General features: G+C 54.7%; 1 protein-coding gene across 1 annotated transcript; it reads right to left on the reverse strand.

Moving 5' to 3' along the window:
- Positions 1-535: 535 nt before the first annotated feature.
- ARHGAP25 (Rho GTPase activating protein 25) lies at positions 536-26,278 on the reverse strand. Its single transcript, XM_044417467.1, has 11 exons — positions 25,891-26,278; positions 19,599-19,798; positions 15,293-15,380; positions 14,502-14,621; positions 11,945-12,152; positions 9,580-9,712; positions 8,106-8,179; positions 6,706-6,827; positions 5,455-5,657; positions 1,841-2,427; positions 536-1,069 (listed from the first exon to the last, which is right to left on the reverse strand). The coding sequence occupies exons 1-11, from the start codon at positions 25,949-25,951 to the stop codon at positions 850-852; spliced, it is 2,016 nt and encodes a 671-aa protein (XP_044273402.1). The 5' UTR covers positions 25,952-26,278; the 3' UTR covers positions 536-849.
- Between the last annotated feature and the right edge of the window lie 712 nt (positions 26,279-26,990).

A 26,990-nucleotide genomic window follows, 5' to 3' on the forward strand; every position in this document is an offset into this window, starting at 1 on the left:
GGGAATGACCAGGACAAAGCACCAGGCGAGCCCCAGGGCCACGTGGCAGCCAGAAGCCCAGCCCTGGCCGCAGTGCCACATGGGCTCTCCAGTCGGAGACAAGGATGGCTTGCAAGGGGGCTGGCAGAGCACACCGAAAGGACCTCAGTGAAAGGGCTGCCCAGGGAGGCCCCAAGAGGCCTTCAAGGGGCACCCGGGCGGCGCAACCCCTGCTTGGGCCACATGGGAGAGGACGGCTATATCCCTCCATTTCACGTGGCTTAAGTACCAGCAAGGCCCTCTTCGGGGGCTGACCAAGCACCACAAGGGTAGCAGCTACTAGGCAGGGCCGCTGGACTGGGGGGCATGGGAGGGACGCCCACTTTAAGCCGGGGAAGCCGTTGCAGGCCAGAATCCGAGCTCTCCAGACAAACGGAGCCAGACGGTGCCTGTCCAATCGGGCGCTTCCGGCCAAAGCGGGAGTGAGGCTCCCGTCGCAGGCCACCTGGATGCCCCCACGGCTTCCCCACCCTCTCCCCCTCCCCAGAGGACCGCCCCTGCTGATCAGGCCAGGCACTTGAAACTGCTCTGCAGGCTTGCAAGCACCACACCATAACATTTTGAGCGGCGGCGGCCGCCTGCGTGACTGCGAGCACAGCGGGAATGGCAGTCCCAGCTGAGGGGGCCGGGGCGGATCGTGTGGCGTGCGGCCAGGCTGCGGCAAGCGCTGCTCTCTGAACAGCAGTCTTCTCCCTCGTGCAGCTCCATCGATCCAGCAGGATCAGGCCTTCCATGCGACCCCGGACAGCCCTTCTCCAGAGGAAGGCACTCGCCGTGCAGCCGCGCTTGACGAGGGCTCCTCGTTTCCGCTCAGGGAGAGGGCCCTTTCCCCAGCTCGGCGTTTGCCGCCGGCGGGCACTGCGAGTCCAAGGAATCCCCCAGAGGCTTCCCGTTCCGCTCAGCGCCGTCTTGGGAGCACTTGGCGCCCTGGAACTGGCGTGCCAACTCATCATATCTGTGCTTCTGTTGCTCGAGCTCTTCACTCAGCCTCAACACTTTTGTCCAGGTTTCGAAGTTTTCTTTGTGGAGGCTGCAAAAGAAGCAGGCAGTGGCGTTAACCAGGGACTTGGAGGCGCTGGCTGCCGTTTCACTGAACAGAGGACGAGGGGGAAGCAGGGAGAGAGAAGACTTGCTCCTCCCACCACCCTTCTTAAGTTCCTCAGTCAGCCTAGGGGTGTGCAAACCCCCAATCCAACTCAGGGCTCCGAATTCCACCTCAGGGCTTGCATACGAGATGGGGAGGGGGAACAGAGTCACGAAAGTGGTTATGTTTTGCTTGCATTCCTCCAGTGAATTGCACGCACTTCCAGGTTTTTCAGATCTAGAGATTTCCCCGTTCAATACTGGGGAATGTTCAATCCCACCTGTTGCCCTACGGATCCCTCCAAACCAGCCTTCCCCAAACTGGGCCTCCAGCTGCTGCCATGGGATCCGGCCAGTGGCAGCCCAAAGCAGCCCCCCGAGAGGCCCCCTCCCAATTTGGATGGGCCCGGCACACAGCGGGGGGCTTCAAAACTCTGAGCACGCAAGCAGCAGGGTCCCATGGGAGGAGGCGGGGCTTTTGCCGGGAGGAGAGGGCACCCTTCCGCTGGCACCCAGATGACTCCAGCGCTGTGGGCGCTCCTGCACGGCAAGACGATGGACGCAAAGCATGCGAGCGGAGAATGTTCGCATGAACTTCACTCATTTGCTGGAATTTGGGGAGAGAAACAGCAAAGGCCGATGATTTCTGATGCAGGTTATGAAAAGGTGGTTGCAGAAGCCTCAAGAGAGAAATTGTGAGTGGCGCTGTTTACACTACCTTTTAATTTGCTCCTCGTAGTCCTTTTTCTGTGCCTCCATCTCCTTTTGCAGCTGAGCAATCCTCTTCCGGAGCAACTCAGGGTCCTCAGGAAGCGAATCCTTGGCCACAGGACTGGGATTCGGAGCCCCGTTTTGACCAGGGCCCGGAATATCACGTGTTTGGAAATGCTTTCCTGGATTATCCCTAGGCTGGGTCACAGGGCTCTCGAGCGCCTGTTTTCCAGTTTCTGGCACAGAATCACAAATATTGTCAGAGAGTGACACATGTGAGAAATTGAGCAACTTCGAAAGTCCCTGTGACAATGTCCTTTTGTGACCAGTTGCAGAAGAAACAGGATTGGGGTGGGCCATGGAAGTAGATGACCAAAAGTCACTACTGAAAATGTCATTTTGGTCAACGCTTTGGTTCCCTCTGTTGGGAGAAGCATTCAGAAAGCATTTCCGGTTTGGAAGCGTTTGTGTCCTTTTCCGGGACTGCATTGTCCATAATCCCGGGATGACTTTTGGCTGCGTCTCCCCATGATCTCTCGCTGATGGATCTGGCTCCCCAGCCAGCTGGCAGCTCGCAGCTTCCAAGTCGTCTTTCTGCGAGAAAAGGCAGACACGTGAAAGCAATTCCTTCAACCGAGTGCAGGAACAGCCCTCTTGGCTCCTTCATATATGAAGTGGGGCTTAAGTGATGTGTCTAACATTTAAAGGAGGGGCTAAGCGCCTTCTCATGGCCTTACTCTGTGCTCTGTCTTCCCAGGCATTTCCCCGCAAGTCCCACCCCAAGAGGAGGAGGCAGAGAAAAATAAACCAGGAGTTCAGCTGCCCTATCCACACACCCATTTTGCAGGGCAGACTGGGGAATAAACAAGCTGCCATTCAGGGAGGATTAGGGTGGCTTTCCTTACAAGACACTTAAGCTTTAATGAGATAAAAGTATGTGGCGAACTTTGGGCATTTGAACAGTTGAAATGCTCCAAAGGTGCCTGATCCTATGCACATTTAGACAGAAATAAGTTCCACAGCTCCTCTAGCCGTAGCATAGCTGGCGGCGACATCCAGGGAATTACAGGCCTCATTTCTGCCTGAACAGAAAGCATTGCTCCTGAAATCAGCAAATTGCATTTCTCCTTCTGCCAGCTGGCAGGTGGGGGTGCTTTAATCCAGTGTATCTGGGGGGGTACCAGGTGAAGAAAGCGTCTTGCATCCGCAACAAAGATGGTGCCTGCCCCAGTCATCTCCAGTTTCAGTTTTTGTGTAGCAACAAGCCCTTTTGGTTAGCCAGAGCAGATTCTCCAGAAAAGTGTTGCGCCAGAATTCAGCCTCTCCACAACAGGGTCAGCGCCGTAGTTCTGTTTGGGTGCCACGTCTTCCCTAGTGGCCTCCTCCTCCTCACGTCGGCCATGTGGGCGACCGCATCCGAGCGGGGAGTCACTTGGTCAGAAAATGTGAACCAGCCCATCGGATTCAGCTGTGTGATGAATCAGGCGAGTGACGTGCCGTTTTCTCTGGGGATGCTGAATCATCGGCGGAAGGGGGAACAGTCCCGCAGGAAGAGCGGCAAAGAGCTGGCAAGGTCTTGGCAGGGTGCCCCTACAGTTTATCTGTCACCCACAACGGGGCTTGTGGGCACAAGCAGGCTGGCGGGTCTCCTCAGAAGGCAATGTCTTGATGCTGAACTGGTGATGGAACACGAGAAGATGGAAAGGCCATGGTAGTGATAACCAGCTTGCGTCTCTCTCCGTGGCTTCCAGTGAGGGTAAAGGACCATGTGAACCACGGGTGGCAACAGCCAACCAGGTGCTGCTGTTGTTAGTTGCGACGTCGCGTCCGACCCATGGCGACCCCACGGACAACATTCCTCCAGGCTCTCCTGCCCTCCACCATCCCCAGAGTCCAGCCAAGCCCACCCCCACCGCCCCAGTGGCCCCATCCAGCCGCCTCCAACTCTGCCGCCCCCTCCTCCTCCTGTTGCCAGTCGTTCCCAGCACCAGGGTCTTCACCCAGATGCTACGGGACTGCAGTTCTCATCACTCCCCATCCCACTGGCCAGGCTCCTGGGAGTGCCACACATGCCTCACTGTCATCTAAGCCTCAGCCATTAAGCCCCAGGTACCTGCGGATGTGCAAGCCGGGCTTGAAGAACCGGGCAAGTGCTCGCGCCACCTGCGCACCACAAGCCCACATGCGCTGCGTCCTGGCAGGATTACACCTTTTACTCAGCTGCCTTACGCAGCCGCAGACGGCTTCCCGGCACGGTCTTCCTGGGCGTAGCAGCAGGAAGCTCTCCAACCCCCGCTGCCCCTAAAACGGCCCCCTCACCCCCCCACCTGCCTGACCCCCACTTCTCTTTGGAGAATGTGCGCGTGAGAGGGAGAAGGAGGCTATTTTGGACAGCAGTTTTGCAAATTTGGGGTCATGCAGTTGCGAACGACTGCAAAACAATTTGTTCCTAATCCTCCACTGTGGGGCACTGTTGACGGTGCACCAGCGGACCATGGGCTTAACAAAGGGGGAGGAGAAAAGGAGAGTGAGGGGGCAGGAGCCCCTCCCCCCACTTCCTCTGCACCTGCGGCAAGAGGCGAGGCGCAGTCGGGTGCTGGCGCCACAGGCAAGGTTTCCCCTGCTCTTCCTTCTCCAGCAATTAGCATAGCATCACTTCCGGTGTGCCCTTTGATCGCATTACAAACGCGGTGGGCACTGCGCTGGGTTCGCTGCTGTTCGCCCCCAAAGCTGCCGCCGCCGCTGCTGCTGTTATGCTACATTTGTACCCCGCATTTCCTCGTCTTTCAAGGAACCCAAGGGGCTTACAAGAGCCTCTTCTGCACTTTATCCTCACAACAACGACCCTGCGAGGTAGGTTGGGCTCAGAGTCCATGCCTGAGCCAACGTCACCCAGTGAGCCCCATGGCTGAGTGGGGACCAGAGCCTGGAGCTCCCAGTTCCCCAGTCGAGCACTTGAACCCGCGTTTTGCAAAACATGTGGGCGCAGCAGCCACTTGTACATGGGAGGAGCTGCAGGGGGAGCCCTCCGGGGGAAGCGCCGCCAGGACTCCCAGGTGTCCCCCGTGCTGCTGCCGCCTGCGCCCAAGGCTGCTCCTGCGGCCGCTGCACGCAAGTGCCAGGAGCCACTGGGGCCAAGACGGAGCCCACGGGGCCCCTGAGTACGCAGCCACAGAGGCCCTCCGCCGAGGCTGCCCGGGCAGAGCACCATCGCGATCCCACACGGGATCCAAGGAGCTGGTTCTGACTTGGAGAGCCCAGCGGCCCCTGCCAGGCTGACTTTGCCCCAAGCAACCACAAGGCAAGGCCTGCTTGGTCACTTCCGCGACTTATCCAATTTCTTCCCTTGCTTCAGCATCCACAAATTCTTGCATTTGCTCTCAAAATGCTGTGGCTGTGTTTTGCTCATTTGCTTTATTCACTTCTCAGCACTCTTGCTACTATAGCTGTGGATTTTTATTATGCAAGCAGTTCTGGAGGTCTTTGCCAAGGGAAAGAGGCGAAAATTAGTAATATAGGATAATTAAACGAACTACCCTGAAGCTCATACATATGCAAAATTGTGCCTTGGCGAATGCCCTCGTGGCTGTCTCCGTGGGTAAAGAAGCAACCAGCACTCACCGTTTCACTCAGGGCTTTGCTCACCCCTCTGGATGGGACTGGCCTTTCTATGGAATCCCAGCCCACAGAGCTGCGTGGCACGGGAGCCTTCTTGGACTCGCTGTTGTGGAGCTGTGGCGAGGGGCCCTCGTCTCTGGAGGCGGGGAACAGCCTTGCATGGTCACTGATCATCACCGTCATGGCTTTCTGGATCTGCAGAGTGCCTGCCGGAGGAGAGGAAACGCAGGGAAGGATGCAGAGCAGAGCACGCTGGAATCAGCACTTGGGAAGGGCAGCCGCTGGCTCTGGAGTCCTGAGCTCTTGAGCCCCAGTCCCACACGCCAGCAAGGACCCGTACTGGACCGTTTCGAAGCTACTGGAGAGTGAGGCCACTGTGCATGGGTTGGAAGAGCTGCTTGGTGCACCAAAGACTTTGAGCACAGTTACAGAGGGTTGTGTTGTGCCTGACCTCCAACAGCCTGCCAAAGAGTCTTTGTTCATTGCCCAGAGAGCCTCGGTTATTGGGTGGTATAAAAATGAAATAAATCAACCAACCAACCCAGGCTGTAGCCCTTATCATAGAATAGCAGAGTTGGAAGGGGCCATGAAGGCCATCGAGTCCAAGCCACTGCTGTTGCAGGACACCAAGTCATACCACCCCACTCAGGTGGCTGCCCAGTTTCCCCTTGAATGTCCCCAGTGTGGGGGAGCCCCCACCTCTCCAGGCAGCCGGTCCCACTGCCATGTTGCTCTGACAGTGAGGCAGCTTTTCCTGAGGCACTGCCCTGTGGGCACTGAAGATGAGGCAGCAGGTTCAAACACGGGGGCACATCAAAATCAGTCCGCTTCTGGAGTTCCCATAGTATGTGTCCCAAGATCCAGGGGTCTAACTTTCAAGACCCCTAGATGAAACAGAGGCTGGCATCATGAGGAGGCACGACTCACTGGAGAAGACAAGTGGGACAGGCAGAGGTGGAAGAGGAAGACCACGCAGGGGACGGAGCGATTCCATCCAGGAAGCTACAGCCGGGGTTGACACGAGCTGAGCAGGGCTGTCAAGGGCAGGGCGCTCTGGAAGGCACTCATCTGTCGGGTCCCATAAGTTGGCAATGACATGGTGGCCCATGGCAACCACAAGTGTTGTGGTCATGGCACGGACAGACAGACAGTCCGACACACATCAGTTGTGTATCTGCAATAATACCTCACTACGGAAGAATAAAAACAGTACTGGATATGCAAGCCTGCTGAGCGAGCTGCACCCATCAGTACCTCTCATGATAGTCACAGGATCCTCGATCTTAGGCCGGATGAGGTTGACGCCAAACACTGTGGCCAAATTTTCCACACTCATCTTGTTGGTGGTTGAGCTCAGCTGGATCTCGTGAAGGAACCTGTTGGGCAAAGTAAGGGGGCCTGGCATTGCAGCGGAAGGTCACTGTTTCCCAAAACACTCTGCTGCTGTCGTTATTATCACCATCACTATTATTAATTACATGTCTATACTTTCCGTAGCTGAAGCTCTCTGGCAGTTCACAACTTCTAAGTCTCCCATCCAGTTTTCGACCAAGCCCAGTTTAGGATTCCAACAGGTCCTGCTCAACTTCCAGGCTCTGTTGGAATTATATGGGCAGAGAGGCAATGCCGCAGTATCCCGGATCGCCTGCCCCGATCCAGCTGGAAGCAGCGCAAGGGACGCCCCCGTGGCAGAAACCAGTCCTCCTTAGCCTCACCCGCTCTGGTGCTCCCTGCTGCCGCTTGCGGCAAGTGTGCAGATGGCGCCTGCAAGCGGCTTGTGAGTTCGCACGCCGAGCTGAGCTTCATCACGGACAAGAAGCCCTCCTGGTCAAGCTCCCCTGACGGTCTGCCAAGGGACCCGAATGGCCCCTTGTCGCTGCAAGGAGCAGCTCACGCTCACACCTGGAAGGGGGACACTCGCCCTCGCTCACTGACCCAGGTGCCTCGCTGCAGCTTCTTTGCCAGGGGCGTATTCCGGGGAGGGGAGCTTGTTCCTCAATAAAACAGGCCATGACAGGGCTTCCCTTGCTTGGCAGGGGCGGGCAGGGCAGGGCAGGGAGCAGCCCCAACGGCGATGGTGCAGCTCTGCTAAAATGAAAGCACTCGCCATACTTTTGGTAATGATTTCCAGAAAGGGAGCCTGGCAAGGAAAACGAAGCACAATCATACCAGTGCAACACTTCCCTCCTATAATGGTGATTTTTCAAATGTTGGTTTAAAAAGGCACCCCTTGGCCATTTGGCACAGATGTGGGTGTGATTAAAATGCCTCCCACTGGGAAGGGCAGCACGAGTGCATCCTGAGCTGTGAAAGGTTCCCTGGACTGGCACGTCACCAAGCCCGTCACAACCTGCCCTCCAGGAAAGGCAGCAAAACGGTGTGGGTGAGGCAGCGTGCAAGGTTCCAGGCAGGACCAGCAGGAAGTCCATGCAGAAGCCCACCGGCAGTTTGGCGACGCACCACAGCCTGAAGCCGAGTGGCAGTCGGCTACAGCACTAGGCGCCGTCTGCTCAGAGGCATCCCATGCTCTCCCACCTCCAAGCCTGTGGGACACACAAGTCCGGACAGCCACCGGCTCAGGTCGGGCTGGAACCTGCCCATGTTCACACTCTGCAGGAAAGGATGAGCTGCCAGCGCCTCGATGCAGAACTCACCGGCAGATGTAACGGAGGAGGTTGTGATGGTCCCGGGGTAAGAGAGCCAGCTTCTGCACTAGCTGCCGATGACCCTAGAGGAAGAGGAGGGCGGCCGTTCAGGAACGCCGGCAATCTCTGCGTTGGGGCGCTGGGGCCACCCTTGGGCAGACGGAGGTGGAGCACTAGAGACGCCAGGGAAGTTGCACTGAACGCTCACAGACAGAGAGAACCGCAACTGACGTTCGAGCGAAACGCTTTGGGGGAAACAGGTCTCGATCCTTTTGATTTGGGGTTGGAAGCTTCATGAGAGCTTCCTTTGGAATGCAAACAGCCACCTTGAAGGCGAGTTAGACAAGGGGTATCCAACCTTGTGGCTTCTCTGGGCCACCTTGGAAGAAGAGGAATTGTCCTGGGCTGCACATTAAATACACAAACACTAATGAAAACCGATGAACAAAAAAAAAAAAAGGCATGGTGCGCATGTTGTGAGCGGGGCCAGCTGGAGCCGGGGGTCAGACTAGATGGCCCGGTGCCCCTTCTGACTCGCTCTGTTTCTGTGTTTCTATAATATTTGTGATATCCACCACCACAGATAAGCAAACAATTCCTCACGTAATAATCCTAATTGTGTAGTGCCCCATTTGGAGAGTCTTTTAAAACGATCGAGCAGGCCCCAAGTTTGCAGTCCCTAATATAGAAAATGGACATATCTAAGTATTAAAACTTCATTGTTTTTTGATATTCCTATTATAAAAGTAAAAGAAAAGAGGGCAACATAAAACTTGACATTGCATTTGAGAAACAAATACATCAACCTCTGATTCAATGGAAGTAGTTGCAATTCTCAGTGAATTCTCAGGGTGCTCCTCAGAAAGTTTGGTCCCAATTTTACTCTTAGCGCGCTTCATTCTTGAAAATAGTTGCTCACAAATGGAAGCCACACACCGCCCTAACGCTGAAGCCGCACATGTGTACAAATAACGAGAGCATCCATACGTTGATTTTACATGACATGGCAGCATGACGTTGTCGTCTACAAAATTCCCACTCGGGAACCACACAATCAAGTTACAAAGAAAATCTCAAAAAGATCTCATAATGTTTCAAGTAAGTTTACGATTTTGTGTTGGGCCGCATTCATAGCCATCCTGGGCTTCATGTGGCCCGTGGGCTGTGGGCTGAACACCCCTGAGTTGGGCCCTTCCTCCCCATCATCTACAGATCTGACTCTGCACCTGGCTACAGCTGGCCCTCACCCTGCACTTTTAGAACAGGCATCTACTTGCGCTAGCCTTTCCAATTATGCCGCCAATGTTTTCCAGTCTTTCCATTTGGGTTGATTGTTTTAACATTTCGTTGCACTATGTTGTTGACAGCTTTTCAGAAAATTAAGCCATTTCGTAAATGACACAACAACAGCGACAACAAGATGTAGGTATTTGTGGTGTCTCATTTGGTCCCCAGGCAGCTAAGAAGTGATGTTTAGGAATACCTTTGGCTCGTCAGCATTCAGAAGCTGCCCGCATAAGAGGAAGTCCTCATACAGGGTCCATGGTATGACGGGCTCGGGAAGCTCCCTTAGGTAGAGTTTCAGCAAAGAAGCCACTGTGTGCACGTCGGTCTCCCTGCCATGGAAGAGGGTGGGGAGGGTTTGCAAGGGCAGAAAAAGAAGTTAAACATTCAACAAGTGAAATATGGAGGGAAAACACACCATGGCCCGGGTACCATCAATTGACTTCAAGACAGAAGGGGGAAACGCAACCAGGAGAAGGCATCTTACGAGATCTGACAGAACTTGCAAAGCTGATTATACAGCAGAAGGATCACCTACTGGGAAGACTTTACAAACTGCTATTATGCTGTGACACTGAAAGCCATCAAGAAAGAAGCACACGGCAATCTGGAAGCAGAATCTTGGTGAAGGGACACCACCTGCTCAGTGGGAAGCTCTCTGGAAGAAAGATATTAAATTCACTGCTGTTTTGCTTAGTTGTGCCCAACCCATCGCAACCCCATGGACAACATTCCTTCAGGCTCTCCTGTCCTCCACCGTCCCCCAGAGTCCACCCAAGCCCACCCCCACCGCCCCAGTGGCCCCATCCAGTCGCCTCCTCCTCTGCCGTCCCCTTCGCCTTTTGCCAGTCAAGCATTAAGAGAAAATTAGTATAAGATGTTTTATTGGTGGTACATTAGTCCGAAAGATATTGGGAAAATAGATGAGAATTATAATGGAAAATGTTGGAAATGTAACAGGGTAGATGGGACTTTCTATCATATGTGGTGGACTTGTGAAATAACACAAACATTTTGGAAATTGATACATGCAGAAATGCAGAAAATTTAAAATTTTCTTATCAGTCCCAAGAACATGCTTTTAGATATCATGCCAGAGACCCTTTTAAAAAACATATCAAAGTTTTTAAAAAACCAAATTAAACAATTTACTCTCATCTTGGTCCCAATGCTTGACTTATGCCCAACCCGTGCTTGCCCTCATGATGAGCTGCCTGCTCCGTGTGAACGAGAAACGAAGCAGTGACTGAATAGGATACCTGTGCAGTGCTCCTGAAATCAGTATGAACTTCCTCCCTAGGTGAAAGCAGGACTGATTCAGACCGCTGAGAAAAGATGCATAAATTTGGAAATTTGTGCAAGTGAAACTGGGAATCAGGAATGAGATGAACACATGCATGGCCTGTGCCGGACAATTTGCAAACATTTTCAGCAGACACGCCTTGCTGTTGTGCTCCAGCAGAGCAGGCCTTCAAGTTTCATGAGCAGATCAAAATTCTCATATGCCCCTAGATGGCGGGAGAATCTCTCTGCTGAAGATCCCGGCAGTCTGGCAGGGCTGGAGGAGTGAATGGTTTGGCACAGGATGCTTCCTATGACTTGGCTTTTCAACGGATGTTTTCTGAAGAGGTTGGACTGAGAGGGATTCTCATACTTTTGATAGACACCGCTGGAAATTGTGACACTTTTCCAGCCAGGAGAGGGGCATTGCAAAAGGAATTGCAGTGGGGATTGGGATTCCTGCACAGGAACGGGAGGGCTTACCCACCCAGGAAGCCCTGCTCTGAAATAGCTTAGCCTGCCCTGCCCCCGATTGGCTAGGCCTGGGAGCACCCATGTGCTCAGCCCCGCAGGATTTATCTGGAAAGTGCTGCTGCGATTCCACATGACTTGCCTTCTTTCCATGCTGCTGCTATTAGCACATCCTGTGATGGCATCACATTTATCTGCATAACCTCTGATTAGCTGCTAGTAAGGCAAGGCACACCAGAAGCCTCAATGGTGCCGGATGTTTCTGGAATGCATTTCAAGCTCCCCCAGCATATTTGCAGCAGCCCTTGGGAGAAACATGCAGTGCAGCTGCAGCTTTGGAGAACTTTATTGTCTTCAGTGTAAAGAACTGGAGAGCCTACCACAATCTTGAATATTCACTGGGAAGAGCATCTCTGAAATTGCCAAGTTCCAGTAAAAGCTCAGAGTTAACAGGCACCAGTTGATGGAGCCTCCTGGCCTTCGGCTGCTCTTTCCAAACTGCACTAGACTGAAGATGTTTGTGCAGCATAAGGCCACTCAGATTCTGCCCAGGTTGCAGGTGAGATCTGCGCCACTACCTTCTCTCCACACCTGAGCAGAGGCTCCACTTGGTGTGGTCCAAGAAGGAGCCACAGGATAGTCAGTAGGAAAATAGCCAAAGCCTCTCCAGATGTGCTGGGCCTGGGCGAAGCTATGTGGGCCTGGGAGGACGTGCTGTTGGCCAACACATCTGGGGGTCTCCCAGTTGGAGGCTGAAGGGGCGACTCAACCCTCCGGTCTGCTATTCTCCCTCCCAGGAATGGACCACCTACTGGTCAAACGATGGCCTCTCTCCAGCATCAAACGCATCCCGCAGCTGCTTCACCAGATTGTCTTGGCCCGGGAGCCGGAAGATTCCCTCTTCATTCAGGCCGCGCTTCCTTATGAACTCCACGCACTTCTCAACCAATATGGGGACCTGATGCTGCCCGAATTTTTGTTCGTATACCATCGTCTCCACCAGCTGTTGGCCAAAAACCACTGGGGGAAAAAGACACACACAGAGGAGAAAGACGGGAAGGTGGGTTCTCAAATGGTCATAATCCCAGACAAGATTTTTCAAATGGGGACTGACTTTGTACCTCTCCACCAATTCTTACAATGCTAATAATGAAAGAACAAACACATGCACACATTCTTAAAACACCTAGCTTTCAAGCGTTACGGAAATGCCTAGCAATACTTCTATCAGCCCCGGAAACAGCATTCCCACAGTGCAGCTGGGAGAACCACAGTTCACCTTGGAAGGCTACCTGTTTTGATCACGGCAGGGCTCCCAACCCCGTCTCTCGGCCACAACACCCCGATCTGCCCCTTTGCCTCTCTGCTTTAGGGACAAAGACTTTTCAGCACCTTTCAGGTTTTGGCAAGTGTTTGACTGGCAGAGAGCTCTCGATATGTTTACCTGCCTAAGAACAGAACAGCTAGGCAAAAGGAGACGAGCCCAATTTATACTCAGCATTATTTCCAGAAGGACAAGAGTTTGTGGTGACAGCGATACCTTTCCTCTGGAACAAGTGCCTTTTCTTCCTGAAGTCCCAACAAAAGAACATCCCTGGAAAGCAGTAACGCAACTCCCAGCCCTTCATCTGGAACCCAGGCAGAAAATCACAGCCGAGACATCCAAGCTTCAGCCAGATCCTGAAACCCAGGCAGCAGAAAGCGGCGGAGGAGGTGCGTGCATCCCTGGACGGCTTCCCTCAACGCCCTTAATCCCAGGTTCCAGGGAAGCCATGTCGTCCCGCCCCTTTCTGCATCCCGCCACTGAGACGTTCCTCCTGCCCCGAAGCTCGAGGGCTTGCTGGCACCTGCCACTCCAAGGTCTGCTGGTTTTTTCCTTCCTACTTTTCCATCCGGTGTTGTGCAGTTTAGCGAGAGCTCTCTGGCTTTTAAAAAGCCCTGTTGCAGTACCTAGTAAGCGGCGCCTTTCTCCACTTAGGACTTTGGCGCAGGGCTTCCTTTACTACAGTGAAGTCTTGGAGCACGCTGCCTTCTCCCCCTCGTGGCCCTCCAAAGGCGCTCTCTTTGCCTCACAAAAGCGTCCCCGCAGGAGCGAGCCTGGGAGCTGAGATTGCACCTGGGAAGCCGTGGCACAGCCTGGAAGGGATGTTTGCAACCTCCCTTCCTCAGCGGGCGGCTCTGGGGCCAGTGCAGAAGGCACCCAGCATACCCGCAGAGCTGGCGGGAGGAGAGACCCGGAGCCCGGAGCTGCCCTGCGGTCGTTCACGGTCCATTCTGCGTGCCGGCCTCTGGATCTGCGCTTGGTCCCAGGAGAGAGCGACAGGGAGAGTCCGTGAATGCACTCTTCATACCCTGGCCTGGGAGGCCTGGCCAGCTGCCAGTATCAGGCACGTTCGTCTCTGGTCACCGCATCCCGCACCCCCCGGTCTTAGCCACCCTTTTGTCTCAAAGGCCAAATGAATGATAAATGGCACGCTTCATTTCACACACACACACACACACACACACACACACACACACACACACACAGAGGAAGCAATGCACCAGAAATACGCCCATGATGGGAAGAAGCCCCTTGGCAAGCTAGTGGCCAGCTTCACCGTGGCCCCATCTCCCCGGTCCCTGGCCAAGCACTGGAGACCCTTCCCTTCCGGCGCCGCTTCCGCCTGGAGAAGAGACTCAGCAAGAGGCCCTTAACTCCTCCGCCCAGGAGGCCGGCGCAAGGCAGGCTTCGCCGCACCTCTCCTCTGCTCTCCTCTGCTCTGCTCTGCTGCAGAGATGCCTGCACAAGAGCCGAGGGCCAGGAGGCTGGCAGGCCGCCGGCACCAGTGCAGTGCCAGAATCCCAACCTGGGAAGCGTGTAGGAGGGGCACAGCTGACCCCCCTGCACAGGCCCCCCTTTCCATCCCTGGCAGCACCCCTAAACTGTGCTGGGGAGGAATCCCTCCTGGATCACCTGAGAGCTGCTGCAAGGCCGGGCTGCGGGGACTAAGCAGGGCGCTCCGCACCCACAGCCTGGTGTCCGCCATTTTCATCCGGCTACAGCCCAGTCCCTGTTCCGGGGAGGCTGCTCCCAAAGTCCGTTTGGCCTCCCGCCCTGCTTACATTGCAGGCAGACGTCGCTTTGGCCGTGGCCCGGCCTCCGTGCGCATCCACTTGCGCCTGGCTCCGTGACGTGCACGCCGTTGGGGCAGCCACGTCATGTCTGGGATGCCTCCACAACCCACAACTTTCTCACAGCAGAACGTCTGCAGGGCCCTCCTCTCCCGTGCCGCTTCCCCGCAGTGGGTCTATGAAGCAGCGGCAGGGCGATCTGCACGTGGCCGTGGAGGGGTTTCGGGGTCCACCAAGACAGCTGCTCTGCTTTACCTCCTAAGGGGGACCCCACCACTCGTCGGAGCGACTTGATCCACTCCTCCATGTCGGACTGGGAGTTGGCCATCAGCACGTAAGAGTCCGGCCCGGCCCGATTCTGCTCTCCTGAAGCGCCTGTGTGAGGGGAAAACAGGATTACTCATATGGGGAGCGGAGAAAATAACAGGCACTCCTCTCTTCCTCTGCGGGGTCCCCGCTCGGCGTTCCTATCTGCGAAGTAGGGCAGTGACACCGAGGGGCTGTTTCCCAGAGGCCAGGCCTGGAAGCTGCATTTCCACATTCCTCCAGACCCCGGGAGGAAGGCCCCTTTCCCGGAGACAGAGGTTGGTTTCCATCCACCAGCACAGGAAAGGTTGTCCTGGCTCCACCCGCTTCGCTCTTTTAATCAGGCAAAGCAGCAGCAACCTAATTGCACTCCAGCAATCCTATTTAGTGTCTTTTGGATCTGGTCTTGGCAGAGTCTGCCCAGCCTGGAGAAAACAAGGGGAAGGAAGGAACCCTACTACATTTCAGCCTGGTACCAAGCTGCAAGGTGGAAATAGAGGGCACCTGAAACGGAAAAGGTAACTGGAAGAGGGAAGAAAAGAAGGGAGTCTGGGAATGGACCCCATGTGTGGGCGCCAGTGCCACACACGGAGAGTAGCGCTTCTGGTAGGAACCCTACTAGACATGCCAGGAGAGATGCCAGGAGAGCAAACTGGCGTGCACGGGTAGCAGAGGCTGCCCAGGAAGGGGCCAAGAAACAAAGAATGACCAGAGTGGGAAAGCAGGCAGTCGCTGCTCACCTGGAATAATTTCAAAGATAAACCTCCCGACTTCATCAGAGGTGGCGGTAACTTCTTTGATGGTGCTGCCGTGCAGATGGACCGAGCCCTGCAAGCAAAGACAGGACTGTCACGAGCCGAGCGGCCACTTCAGATGCGCTTTTTTATGCGGAAAGCCCCTTTGGGCTGATTCTAATGGTTGATGTTTGATATCTCCAACGGCGCAAAGCTCAGGGAGCCAAGGCTCCATTTGGATGCCAGGAAGCACTTCCTGACACTTGGAACCCCAGTGGTACAGAATGGGCCTCCACAGGAGGTCATTGAGGCTCCATCTGTGTGGGTGTTCAAGGATAGGCTGGACGTGCACATGGTGGGCGTGTCGTGAGCGGAGCCAGCTGGAGCCGGGGGTCAGACTAGATGGCCCAGGGAACCCCTTCTGACTCGCTCTGTTTCTATGTTTCTATATACCTGGCATATCTGCAATGCAATGATCAGTACACGATGCTGTTTGAAGGTCAGCAGCGCAACAAATGCAGAGCGTACACAAGTAAGGGTGCAGTCCTGTTGTTCGCACCCACAACGCTTTCCAGCTCCCGAACTCAGCAGCTTCCAAGTATCCAGGGCAAAACAGAAGACGTGGCGGAGCTGATCTACCTACCTACCTACCTTTTCATATTTCTAAGCCGCCAAGTAGTTCAAATAAACTCCCTGGGGGTGGACAACATTCCCGCCTCCCCGCACTTCCTGCTGTGCAGTTTACCTAGACGGCCCTTTTGGGCTTCCCAGCTGGGATGCTCGGATTGGGAAGGCCGGAGGCTGGTCCGCAGGAGGAAGCCAGCGACTCCTCTCCTCTGGCGCAGCTCTGCGGTGTCGGTTCCCATTCCTTTCCCAGTTTCGCCTCGCATCGGATTTTCCCTGCCAGTGGCACCTGGGTGGACCATTTCACGGAGCCGTCACAAAACCTCTTCCTTGCTCCACCTCCACCAGCTCGGGTCCCTCCAGTTTAGGAGCTGGGGCCTTTTGCCCCAGCACTCACTGCTTGCCCCTGCTTCCCCTGGCCTGCACTCGCCGTGCTGAAATCCCCGGTCCCCTTTCTGGGGGATCCCTTGCAGAGGAGGCAAAGGCAGGGTGTGGGGCGCCCCGAGTACTGGGGGTGCCCCTGGGCAAAGCTGGGGTGAGGGGCACACTCCCAGGGGAGATGCGGCAGGGCTGGCACTCCCTGCATGAATTTGCGCAGAGGCCTCTCTGAGCGGAGGAGCCCATGGAAAGGCGTGGGCTCCGCTTCACCCCGCAGAGCCGGCCAGCCTGCCCAGCAGTGGGGCGAGCCAGCCCCGTCACGAGGGGCTCACCGCAGATCGGGCAGGGGCCGGCTCAGCACCTCGAGGGGGCTCGGGCGTGGCTCCCCAGCCCGCTGCAAGCGGCAGGGTGGGCGCAGCAGAGGAGACGGGCCACGTGGCCGAGAGGCACTTCCTGCCACAGGAAGCCTCGTGGCAGGCCTCAGAGGCAGGGGAGGCCGAGGCGGAGGCGGGTGGCGCTCTGGGCAGGGCAGGAGGCAGTGCGCGTGAGAAGGGAAACCAGAAGAGAGGAAATGTGCTGGCGGGGGGGGGGGGGAGCCTCACGCACATGGGCTGGGAGCTCCCGGCAAGGAGGGGGCGACCAGGAGGGCTGCCAGGTCGGCATGTCGGCCTTTGGCGGCCGCTCCATTTTGCAGGTGCCGCAGGGAAGGATTTGGCGGCCGCTCCATTTCTTCCTGATCAGTTGGCAACCCTGGGTAGGAGCGGCGAGGAGCAGCTCCCACGCGCCACAGTCCCCAGAGAGGCTTTGGAGGTGGGGTCTTGGCCTCCCTTGCCACAGCAAAGCATCTATGGCCATTAGACTGGCAGAATCATGAGAGCTCTCCTCGCTGGACTGGACCGAGGGCCATCTAGTTGAGCCTCCCACAGCTGGGCGTTCTCCTGAAGCACCGATGCATTGATTGTAGAGCAGTGCAGCTCCCATCATCCCCAGCCAGTGGGCCCCATGCGCTGTTGGCTGACGATGATGGCAGCTGTGGTTCGGCAGCACTCCCAGCAGGGGGAGGAAGGGTCTGCACCCACTTTTTCCCCCAACAGGTGACACCCTGATGCTTCCGACAAGCCCACCAGCCCCTTTTCTTTTGACCCATCCACAAATCACTTAACGATCAGCCTTTATCAGTTACTCATCAAGAGCATCACCATTGTTCTTCATTTATCACAATACATTCTGAGTAGAGAGGCGTCTACTTGGACTCATTATAATTAAGATAGAACCCTGTGTCAATTTGAAACCTAGCATTGGTTATATTTGGGGTCAGTTTGGCACCCCAGACACGTTCCCCCAGCAAGGCAATTCCTGCCCATGAAGAGGCCTCCATTTGACCTGATGTTTCCCTGGGAGGTTTGAATCAGCATAAAAAGGGACATTGATGCAGCTGGTATGGGGAATTCAAGGCCGAGCCATTCCTGCATCTATGGCCATCAGCAAGACCAGCAGAACAATACTTTGGCCTATCCACCTGCCACCTGCCCTAGAAATTTTAGCTAAGACAATTGGCTTTCAAAGGAAATTAAGTTGACCTGCAGTTAGCTTCCTGTTCTGTCTCAGAATGGTGCCCTTTGCTCCCACAGCCCTTTTCTTGTGAAAATACTGGGGGATTTTGTTCCTTAGGCATGTTTTGGTTTACAAAAAGCAAATTGGAAAATTCAGGAGGCTGAAATTGGGGGATTTTTTTGACCAGCCTGAAAATATGTTCCAGAAGTACTAGACTGCACATCCGCTTGTGTAAATGGCACAAGAACGGGTAAATCTGGGCTTGTCCAGAACCCCCAGGGTCGTGCAGGATGGAAGACCCGATGCAGGAGTCAGGGTCCTGAGTGTCTGCTACACTGGTGCTGAGCTGCAGTGCTCTGGGTATTTTCATCCTGAAGAAGGAGCCCACAGGCGGAATGAGAACTCCCTGAAGCATCAGGAGAACATACTCATGGGGAGAACTCTGCTGTCCGAACAGAACACACTCGTGTGAGCTGGCAGTACACGGAGGTTTTATAGGTAAGTGGAAACAGGTGCTAAATAAGTCAGGTTCTCAGAATAGCAGGCCTACCATATTTACAAAAAGCCCGGAATGATCCTTGCGTGCACATCAAAGACACCCACCATAAAATACTGCACTGTGAACTTACGACGCCTCGTCTCACAAAAAACCAAAGACTGTGCTTGGTCTGAGGGAGGCTTGTAGCCTTGCACTGGGTCCCCCCCCCCCCCCCCCTTGCCTGCTGTCCTCCCCACCTCACACGGCTGCTCTGATGTGCTGCCACTGCATCCTAGACTATTTCAGGCCAATTTATGCAAACCGAACATCAAAAAGATGGGAGCAAAAATGGCCAGTAAATAGAAAGTGGATAATCTTTCTCTGCCCAAACACAGGATTGCAGAAACAAAGACACATTTCCCCAGCTTGGTGCCCTCCCATGTGCAGAGCAGGGCAACAACTCCCATCATCCTCTGCCAGCATGAGATGGGACAATGAAGACTGCAGTCTGGGGAATCAAAGAATATATTTTCAGGGCCTTCTTCAATGCCCTCAATGACCAATGACAAATTTTATGTTTTATATTGTATTTTTAAAGTTTACTCTTGTTTAAGCCTCCAGAGAGCTTTGCATGGAAGTGTGCAAAATTCTGCAGGGAGTTCCCTTCACCAGACTTGTACATTTAACATGTTGTTTAACAGGAAGGTTAATGGTGCTGCATTATAGTTCAATGTACAGGCCTCTCTCGCCAACGGTCCTTCCCGGGCTAGCCAGAATCTGGGCCAGCAAGCATGAATGAGGCCACTAAATCAATGCTGGGGCTCAGTCACCAAAACTGGTCAAAGCTGCTTCTCACTGTCCTCTGGGGCAATACAGGGGATTCTGGGCCCTTCTCTCAGATGGCATGTCCTCAGCCACCCATGTGCTACTTAAGAGTGCCAAATGCCTTTGCATAGCAGGCAGCCCAGCACCAATGGAAAAGATGCAGCATGTGATCCTCAGCTGGGAGAGCTTTCTACAGTTTGGGGGCTACCACTGAGAAGACCCTTCTACCTGCTGCTACCAACTGAGCTTCCCACGGAGGTGAGGGAAGGAGGACAGCCTCGGATGCTGAGCATCACAGATGGTCCCCAGGAGCTGGGGCTTTCCCTGTTCCCCCTCTTGTCCTCTCCTGCTACTTGGCCATTGCCGCTGGCCCACCTCCAGGCCAGGGACGGGGAGAGGAGAAGCATGAGCATTCATTTGTCCCAGAGACGTGACCTCCCATCCACCCGTTACCTGGGACTTGAGGTCCTCCTCGTCCTTGTAGTAGTACAGGTGTTGCCCTCGCAGCACGAAATACCTCTGCTGCCAGTTCCTGACCAGCGAACGCTGCTTCTTCAGCCAGCCGGCCTTCAGGGGTCGCTCCAGAGGGTTGGGCGCCTGAGACCAGCTTCCGGACCCCTTGGGATCCACTGCCATCATGCTCTGGGAACGCACTGGGGGGAGAAGCCAAATTGAGCACAGGGAACGCAGCTGCCCCAAGGTGCCCCGTGCTCTCGGTGGGGAGAGTCCACCGTGGCCCCCAAAATGGAGCAAAAGTGGACATGCAGAGCGGGTGAGCGCTTTGCCTGCTGGGCCTCCAGCTGTGGCAAAGGGTTTTCAGAAAGGAAGCTACCGCAGCAGTTTGTTCAAGTGGACTTCCTTTTTCCTGCGTGGGCGTCATTCTTTACAAACGAGACAAGAAACCAGAATAGCTCTCAGAGGGCATTTTAGCAAACGCATCAAGAAATGTACATGGTCTCGGTCCCTGGCTTTTGAGCTGCTCCGGTGGGAAATTTGGGAAAGGAAATGGGTGCAACTCACTGAAACTGTCCGACTTTGTCAGTCCGCGTTAGAAGGAAGGGCTTTTCGTTTGAAAAGGAAAATAAAATGTATTTCACATTTTACAGGCTGGGTTTTTGTTTTGTTCTTGTTTTGGCAACAACAGTGTCTGAATGAAAGTATGCCTATGTGACATGCAGAGAGCCTAAACACAGTAGGGAAAACCGAACAGAGATAAAATAGGGGAAGAAAGAAAAGGCACCAGAGCTAAACAAAAGCTATTATTTGGCAAGATGCACATGTTTATCCAAGCAGAAAGTCTGTCTAGATGAGGTGGTCTTCACCAGGGTGGTGCCCCGTCTTTACAGAGGACAGTCCTCTGTTTTGAAGGTATCCTCTGTCTGAGGGGCTGCCCAATCCTGGCCCAGTTTAAAAAGGAAGGATCCTGGGAAGAGAGGCCAGGCCAGCTGTTGGACACTTGGAGCAGACTCAAAGGTGCATGGCTGAACTCATCCCTGGAGCATGGATGGGCCTGACCGTCTCGGATTTAAATTCTAGACATGGTTTCCAAAGCTGCATTTCTATAAAACGGCACTTGCACATTTCATGCAAATATGTCTCCCTTTATCCTCATTTGTGGCAATGCTTCAGCGGTCCCCCCATTCAGAAATGCCGAAAGGTCACTGGGCGGTCACTGCAGGTCAGGATTAAGCCTGGGGAGGCAGCCCCTGTGGTGGACACGGAGCCAAGATGCCCTGGTGGAGCTCCAAAGCCAAACATCCATCCCATGCACGGAATACTTGCAGCCGGGTTTCTTTTTTGCGTCTCTTTGTTTACAAGAATGCGTCCAGCGCCCAGATGAAAACAAACAGGGCTCGACCTGTCCAGAGGACTTTAATATAGTTGGGGGTGGTGTCCCACACAAGACGCCACTGAACATGTGCAGAGTGGCCTGTGACTACCCATTTTTTTGTGCAGGCCCAACTAGACCAAATCTGCCATGTCTTTTGGCAAAGTTTTCTGTGGAGGAACCGGAAAGGTTAGCCTCACCTCCAGAACTGTACCTGCAATACAGAACCTGGGCGTTCCTCATGCACAAAGGGTTCCTGGCCTCAGCTAGAAAGCGCCTCTCACCCGGCTTGCCATTTCGTCACCCGGCATCTCATCAGCACAGGTCCAAGGCTCTCCATCCCTCCCCAGAACTGCAACAGCTCATTTAGGAACTGCAACCCCTCAACTCTTTGCCTCCACAAAGGGACAGAAGCAGCACAGCGGTGCAAGAATATGTTCAGTGGATGTGGGATCGGTGCCCCTGGAAAGATGCCTGTTACAACGGCCGCCTTCCCCGAGCTCATGCCGTGCCCTTCAAGCAGGCTTCTCTGCGCAGCTTCCGCACGTCCACCCAGCCTGTGCAATCTGGAGACAGACTTCTTGGAGGAGCTGCCTCAGCTAGAACGAAATCCTTCTTGCACTGCGCAGTAAAGCTCTCTAAATGCTCCGCTTTGTTATTTGCGAGCAGCTCCCCTCTGCTGGCAACACGTGGACCAGACCTCTGGGGAAGCCGAGCGGAAGAGCATTCAGTGTAATGCTAGCTTTGCCCTTTCGGTGCTTCCGCACACGGCAGGCAGGTTTCAGTCCCTGCACGCATCTGCCACGGCGCGACAGGCCAAGAATTCTCACAGGTGCCTCCTAAAGAGGCCAAGTGAGCCCAGCTGCCGTGCTCATTTCTTGGACGCAAGCACCAGCTTGCACCGCAGTCAACCAATGGTTGGTGGGATAACATAATTTCAAGCTTTTGTTGCAGCTGAGCTGAGCTGAAACCTGGGGGCTGCAGAGCAGGGTAGAAATTTGCTTTTAAAAGCACAAACTCAGGTAGATCGCTGGGAGGGGGGGAGGGGGGCGTGATTTAGGGTTCATTTAGGGTGATTTAGGGTTCTGTGTCATTTGCTTATGCAAGTCCCCCTCCCACAGTGGCCATTTTTGCATTTGCCAAAACAAACAAAAACAAAAACAAAAAAGATAAGATTGCATGGCGGGAAATATTCTGAAAATCCACAAATATGCAGCCTTCAAAGCAACTTACCTCCTTGAGGTGGGATCCACCTCTCCCACCGCCAGCCACCCACTTATTATTTCTTTTATTTAAAACTGTCTAGACCGTCCCTTACCTTGGTCTTGGAACAGTTTAACTACAAGACAATATAAAATGAAACCCAGCATCCTCATGAGTTTTCCAACTGTGAGAAGTAGAAGATTACTGTGACTAACAAACTAGATCAGGTAAAGCTATACGGATCACTCAGTGATTAATAAAGGTATTGTGATTAACACAAACTAATAGACTACAAGATGTAATTGGTAGACATGGCATTAAACTTTTGAACTTAGAACCCAAAGTAGGCTGCGTGATTAGCTAATGCATGTTAATGGTGCCTCCTACTATGACTCGGAGGGTTATTAGCATGAACGTGGGATGTATGAGCAGGTGGGGGCAACATGCCAAGCAGTGGTAGGATGAAGACGGACAGGCGGAATGGGAATTCCCAGCATCCCAGCCCATGGGAGAAAGGAGGCAGGGACCCTGCGCGTGAGTAGGGAATGAAGGGCTGTGCTAACTGCTCCCCAGGGCACCACCTTCGGGGTGAGTGGCCAGTCTGGCCAGAGTGTATTGGACTGTTGCTGCTTGGCACTTTGCCTCCCGTATCGTCATTGCTTGGATTCCATTCCTTACACCACCAACAATAAAGCCCTGATTAAGGCAATCACATCTTAAAACATTGGGAAAACAAAGAGTCAGAGTCATCGGGCTTGACGCATCCGTTGCACAAGTGGGATGTGAAACAAAAGGCTTCCAGGAACCGCGGCCTCATCGAGGTGCTTCTGCTCTTCTGCTCAGAGCGCCAGACAACCCGGAGCAGAACCTTGCAAGGCTTGCTCGGCCCCAGACGAGGAGGACTGAAGGGAGCCGCCTCCACAGCCCCTTCCTTACTGTGCCAGGTCACCGTTTGGCCACTGGCGCCAACCCTCCGGGGCCGGGCAAGCCCAGGGTTGTCAGAGTGCCCTTCCAGGCATCTCATGCAGCACAGATCTTTGGGCAACTTGGACGTCTGGCCTGCCTTCCAGTGCTGCCATGCTTCACCTAAGAGTTTGGGAAGCTGAGCAGTTCGGGTGGGTGCCCCACAGCAAAGCAGTGGGAGCCAGGAGGGCCCCCAAAGGCCAAACGCCTCCTCCTCCTCCTCCTCCTCACGAGGCAAAGGATGAAGCACGAATGTCTTTGGCAGGGAGCGAGGCAGTGCTGGAACCGGCCCTGATACAGAGGCAGAGAGCTGCTGCTGTTCTTTGCAGGAACTCCCAGGGGGCTGCCCCAGAGATCCGAAGGGGAACAGGAATGCATGGGGAAGCCACGAGAACCCCCCTCTCACATTCAGTGTGTGTGTAAGTAAACCTTGCTTTGCTGTAGGTTGGATTCCTGCAAAGGAAATTGCCCCCTTGAAAAGCACAGAAGCCCCCAGACCGCTTTGCAAGCGAGCAGCGCGATGTTGGACTTGCTCTGGGGAGCCTCCTGCTGCCCCAACGTCCCCGTAGGCTGGTGAGCGTGATGGTGCTAAGTGGGCGCATGTGCCAGGATGCTCAGCGGACTAGAAACCCACCCTCAAGGAGTCCCTCAGCATCTTGGGCCACTTTTGCTTAGGCCTGCCCAGAGGCTGGGCTTCACTGCACCTCCAGGGAAATTTTGAGGGACGTGGGAGCCAAGGATCTCGGGGCTCAGAAGCTTCCAAGAAAAGCCGTGAAGCACTCGGTCGACGAGAGCTGCCATGCCTGCATGCAATATTCACCCGCCAGGGAGCACTCTTATTCGACCGTGTCCCGCTGGCTTTTTTAAAAAGAAAAGCTGCTCCAGGACCTGCTTGTGCCATCTCCTGGTTTCGTCTCACGGCAGGTTGTTGAAGAAGAAACAGGAAGAAGCACCGTGTGAATTTGCTAATGCTCAGGTGTTCAAAATGCCATGGAAAGCTTCCCAGGTCTGACCCGTGTCTGACCGCTGTTCTCCCAAAAGCTTCGCTCCTCGCCTGTTTATTTTGCTGTCTGTGCATCCGGGAAAGGAAAAGCGGCGTGCAGCACGACTCGGGTGTGTGGACCCAGACGCCATCCCAGGCAGAGAGGAGGAAACGGCACCCTTCCCGCCCTGTGTGGAGCCCCCAGCAGTGCGGGCATGTCCCCCCACCCAGTGCGGCACAGGGCCTCGGGTGGAAAGCAGCAGGAAGCAGCAATGCTCTCGGGAGCTCCGGACTTGCAGGGTCCGCTTGCTGCGACGGCTCATTGGCAGGCAGCGCGCGTTCACGAGGGGCGCCCTCACCTCGTGCCCCAGCCCCCACACCCCGGGCCTGTGGGCTCCGCGTCGTGGCCCCGGCCAAGAGGCCTCCCGGGTGAGTTGCCCCCCGAGCTCATCGTCCAGCAGCCATCCTGTAGGATGCCTGGCAGGCAGCGCCGTGCTGCACGGGGCTCGCTACAGCTCGGCAGAGTGGGGCCTGCTTCAGCAGCTCCACTGAATAAAGTGCAGGCCCCCAGCTCCGAAACGGGATCCACACAACCGCTGGCATGGGCCACATGGGCCCATCTGGATACATCTGGATTCAACTGGAACACTCTCCCTAAGGAGATTTGCCTGGTGCCTTCGTTGTACTCTTTTCGGCACCAGGCAAAGACCTCCCTCTTTAAAAGACACTTTGGTATTTATTAGTTGCCACCTAACCTTACACTTGTACTGTTTTTCATGTATTTTATCCAGTTTTATATTATTTTATGCCATTTTTTTTTGTTTTGTGAAGCATTTTAATTATCCATTGTTGGTTGCCTAGAGATGCCATAGCGAAATAGGTGGCATGTAAATGTTTGAATAACTAATAAATAAATGGGCAGGTAGCACAAAGATGGGGGGGGGGGGCTATGCCTGATTATGTATCCAGGTTATAAACTCCAGATTATGTACCTGGCATTAAAATACTAAGCAAACACAGTTGCTTTTGCATAGCCATGATTCGCATTGCATGCTTCTGCCTGGAGCTCCTCTCCGGAACCTGGAGACAGACTTAGTTCCCAGTTCAGTGGCCAGACATTTGGGCCCTTCGAGGGAGGGGCTGCATCCCACCTTCTCCCCTGAACAGCCCCTGGAAGAACGATTGCAGGGGAGAGAGCACCGAGCGGGGCAGACTAGTAAAACCGCTCGGCCATTCGGGGGGTGCCACTTGCTTGTTTGCAAAATGAGTTGCGCCACAACGGAGGAAAAGGCTTTCTTTCCCTTGAGAAAGGAAACCTCGAGGACACTGCCTTTGCCTCTGGTCATCAGCAGAGACTGGATTCTGTGTGAGGAGGGCCACGCAGGAGCAAGCGGGGACCTCGCAATCAAAGCCACGAACATCCAGATGTGTCGCACATCTGAACACGGGCCCAAAACAGCCGAGGGCGGGGTCCTGGCACTCCGAAGGCCATCGGCGGGTCAACTTTGCCTCCTGCTAGAAGGGGGCTTAGCGCCTAAGGAGCTATTTTAAAACCCAAAGAGAGCTTGATGAGAGGAAGAAATTCGGGAGAACAAGGCAAGACGAAGGGAGCAGGAACACGGACCACTTGGCACCGTGTCCCACAGGGGTTCGTGCCTCCAACTCCGCTCTCGAGTCAGCGTGAGAGGCAAACGCCGACCATTGGGCGAGGAGAGGCGCCCCGGGCCATTGCAGAAAACAGCAATAGCAGTAAATAAAAATATCAGTACCTATTTTGGACATGTCCATCCTCAGGTTGAAGTCCCAGTTCCGTGGCAGCTTGAGGGACATTCTTATTCCAGTTGTGTGATGGACTGCGTAGCCGTCCCTGAACTGTGGGTCTTTTTCACCTTTGCAGATTGTGCACGGGATTTTTTAAATATTTCCTTCTGGGCTCACTTCAAAAAGAAGCGAAGCCTTATCAGTTTGCCAACAACTTCCTGCGACTCGCTGTGAGAGCCCAGAGCAAATGCTTTTCAGATCCCTGCTTCTCGCCCACAGGTGTGATGCAGGCCGTCTTCTTCCAAGCCCTCCAGAACTGCTGGCGCTCCTCGCTGCTCCTCTGGGTGCACTTGGCTTCACATCGCAATACGAAGATTACGAAGTCACGAAAGAGCCCCCCGTGGCCTGGGCTGCCAAGTCGCGCAGCTCTCGGCTTGCCATCGCGTTTGAGGAAGTGGCTGCCGCCTGCGCAGCTGACGTGCGTGAAAAGCCCCAGCCAAACCTCCAAGTGTTTTGTCTGCGACTTGGCCCACGATTTCGGGAAATGACTGGCAAAAGCAGGGAGACGCTCTCCTAGAGCCGCACTCCACACCCCGAGAGACACGCTGATGTGGGGCACTGGCAACCACGACCACGGCGTGAGCAAACCTCGAGCCACCCCGTAAATTAGTGCAATGAACACAACTCGCTGGGCACCGCAGTGCTCCTCACTTGTGCCGGCCCACACCGGCATTTTGCGTGGCTGTCACAACGCTCAACGGGTCAAGACGGCGTTGCGGTTTCAACGCAAATATCGCCGTTAGGACAGAGACCGGGGCTGCGTGACACCGCCAGTCGTGGGGGTTGCCGCCAGAGGGGGGGTTGTCAGGTGCACCTGGGCCGATTGCCCCTGGATGGCTCGTTCTGGGGCAAGAAGCTCCTCCCTCCAGCACCATCCCTCGTTCCAGGGGTTGTTCTACCCACCATGGGCTGTTGCACCATCTGAACCCGGACGACTGAGCTCATGGTGCAGGGGCAGTCAGCAGGGCCTTCGCCAACAGGACAGTCTCCCTGCCCTCTCACAAGCAGCTCCTGGGAAAGGAGACCTGGCCCCTGGGGGGCTGCCACG

Source organism: Varanus komodoensis, unplaced genomic scaffold (assembly GCF_004798865.1).
Source record: "Varanus komodoensis strain SLA01 unplaced genomic scaffold, ASM479886v1 scaffold88, whole genome shotgun sequence".
In the NCBI taxonomy this organism is placed as follows: domain Eukaryota; kingdom Metazoa; phylum Chordata; class Lepidosauria; order Squamata; family Varanidae; genus Varanus; species Varanus komodoensis.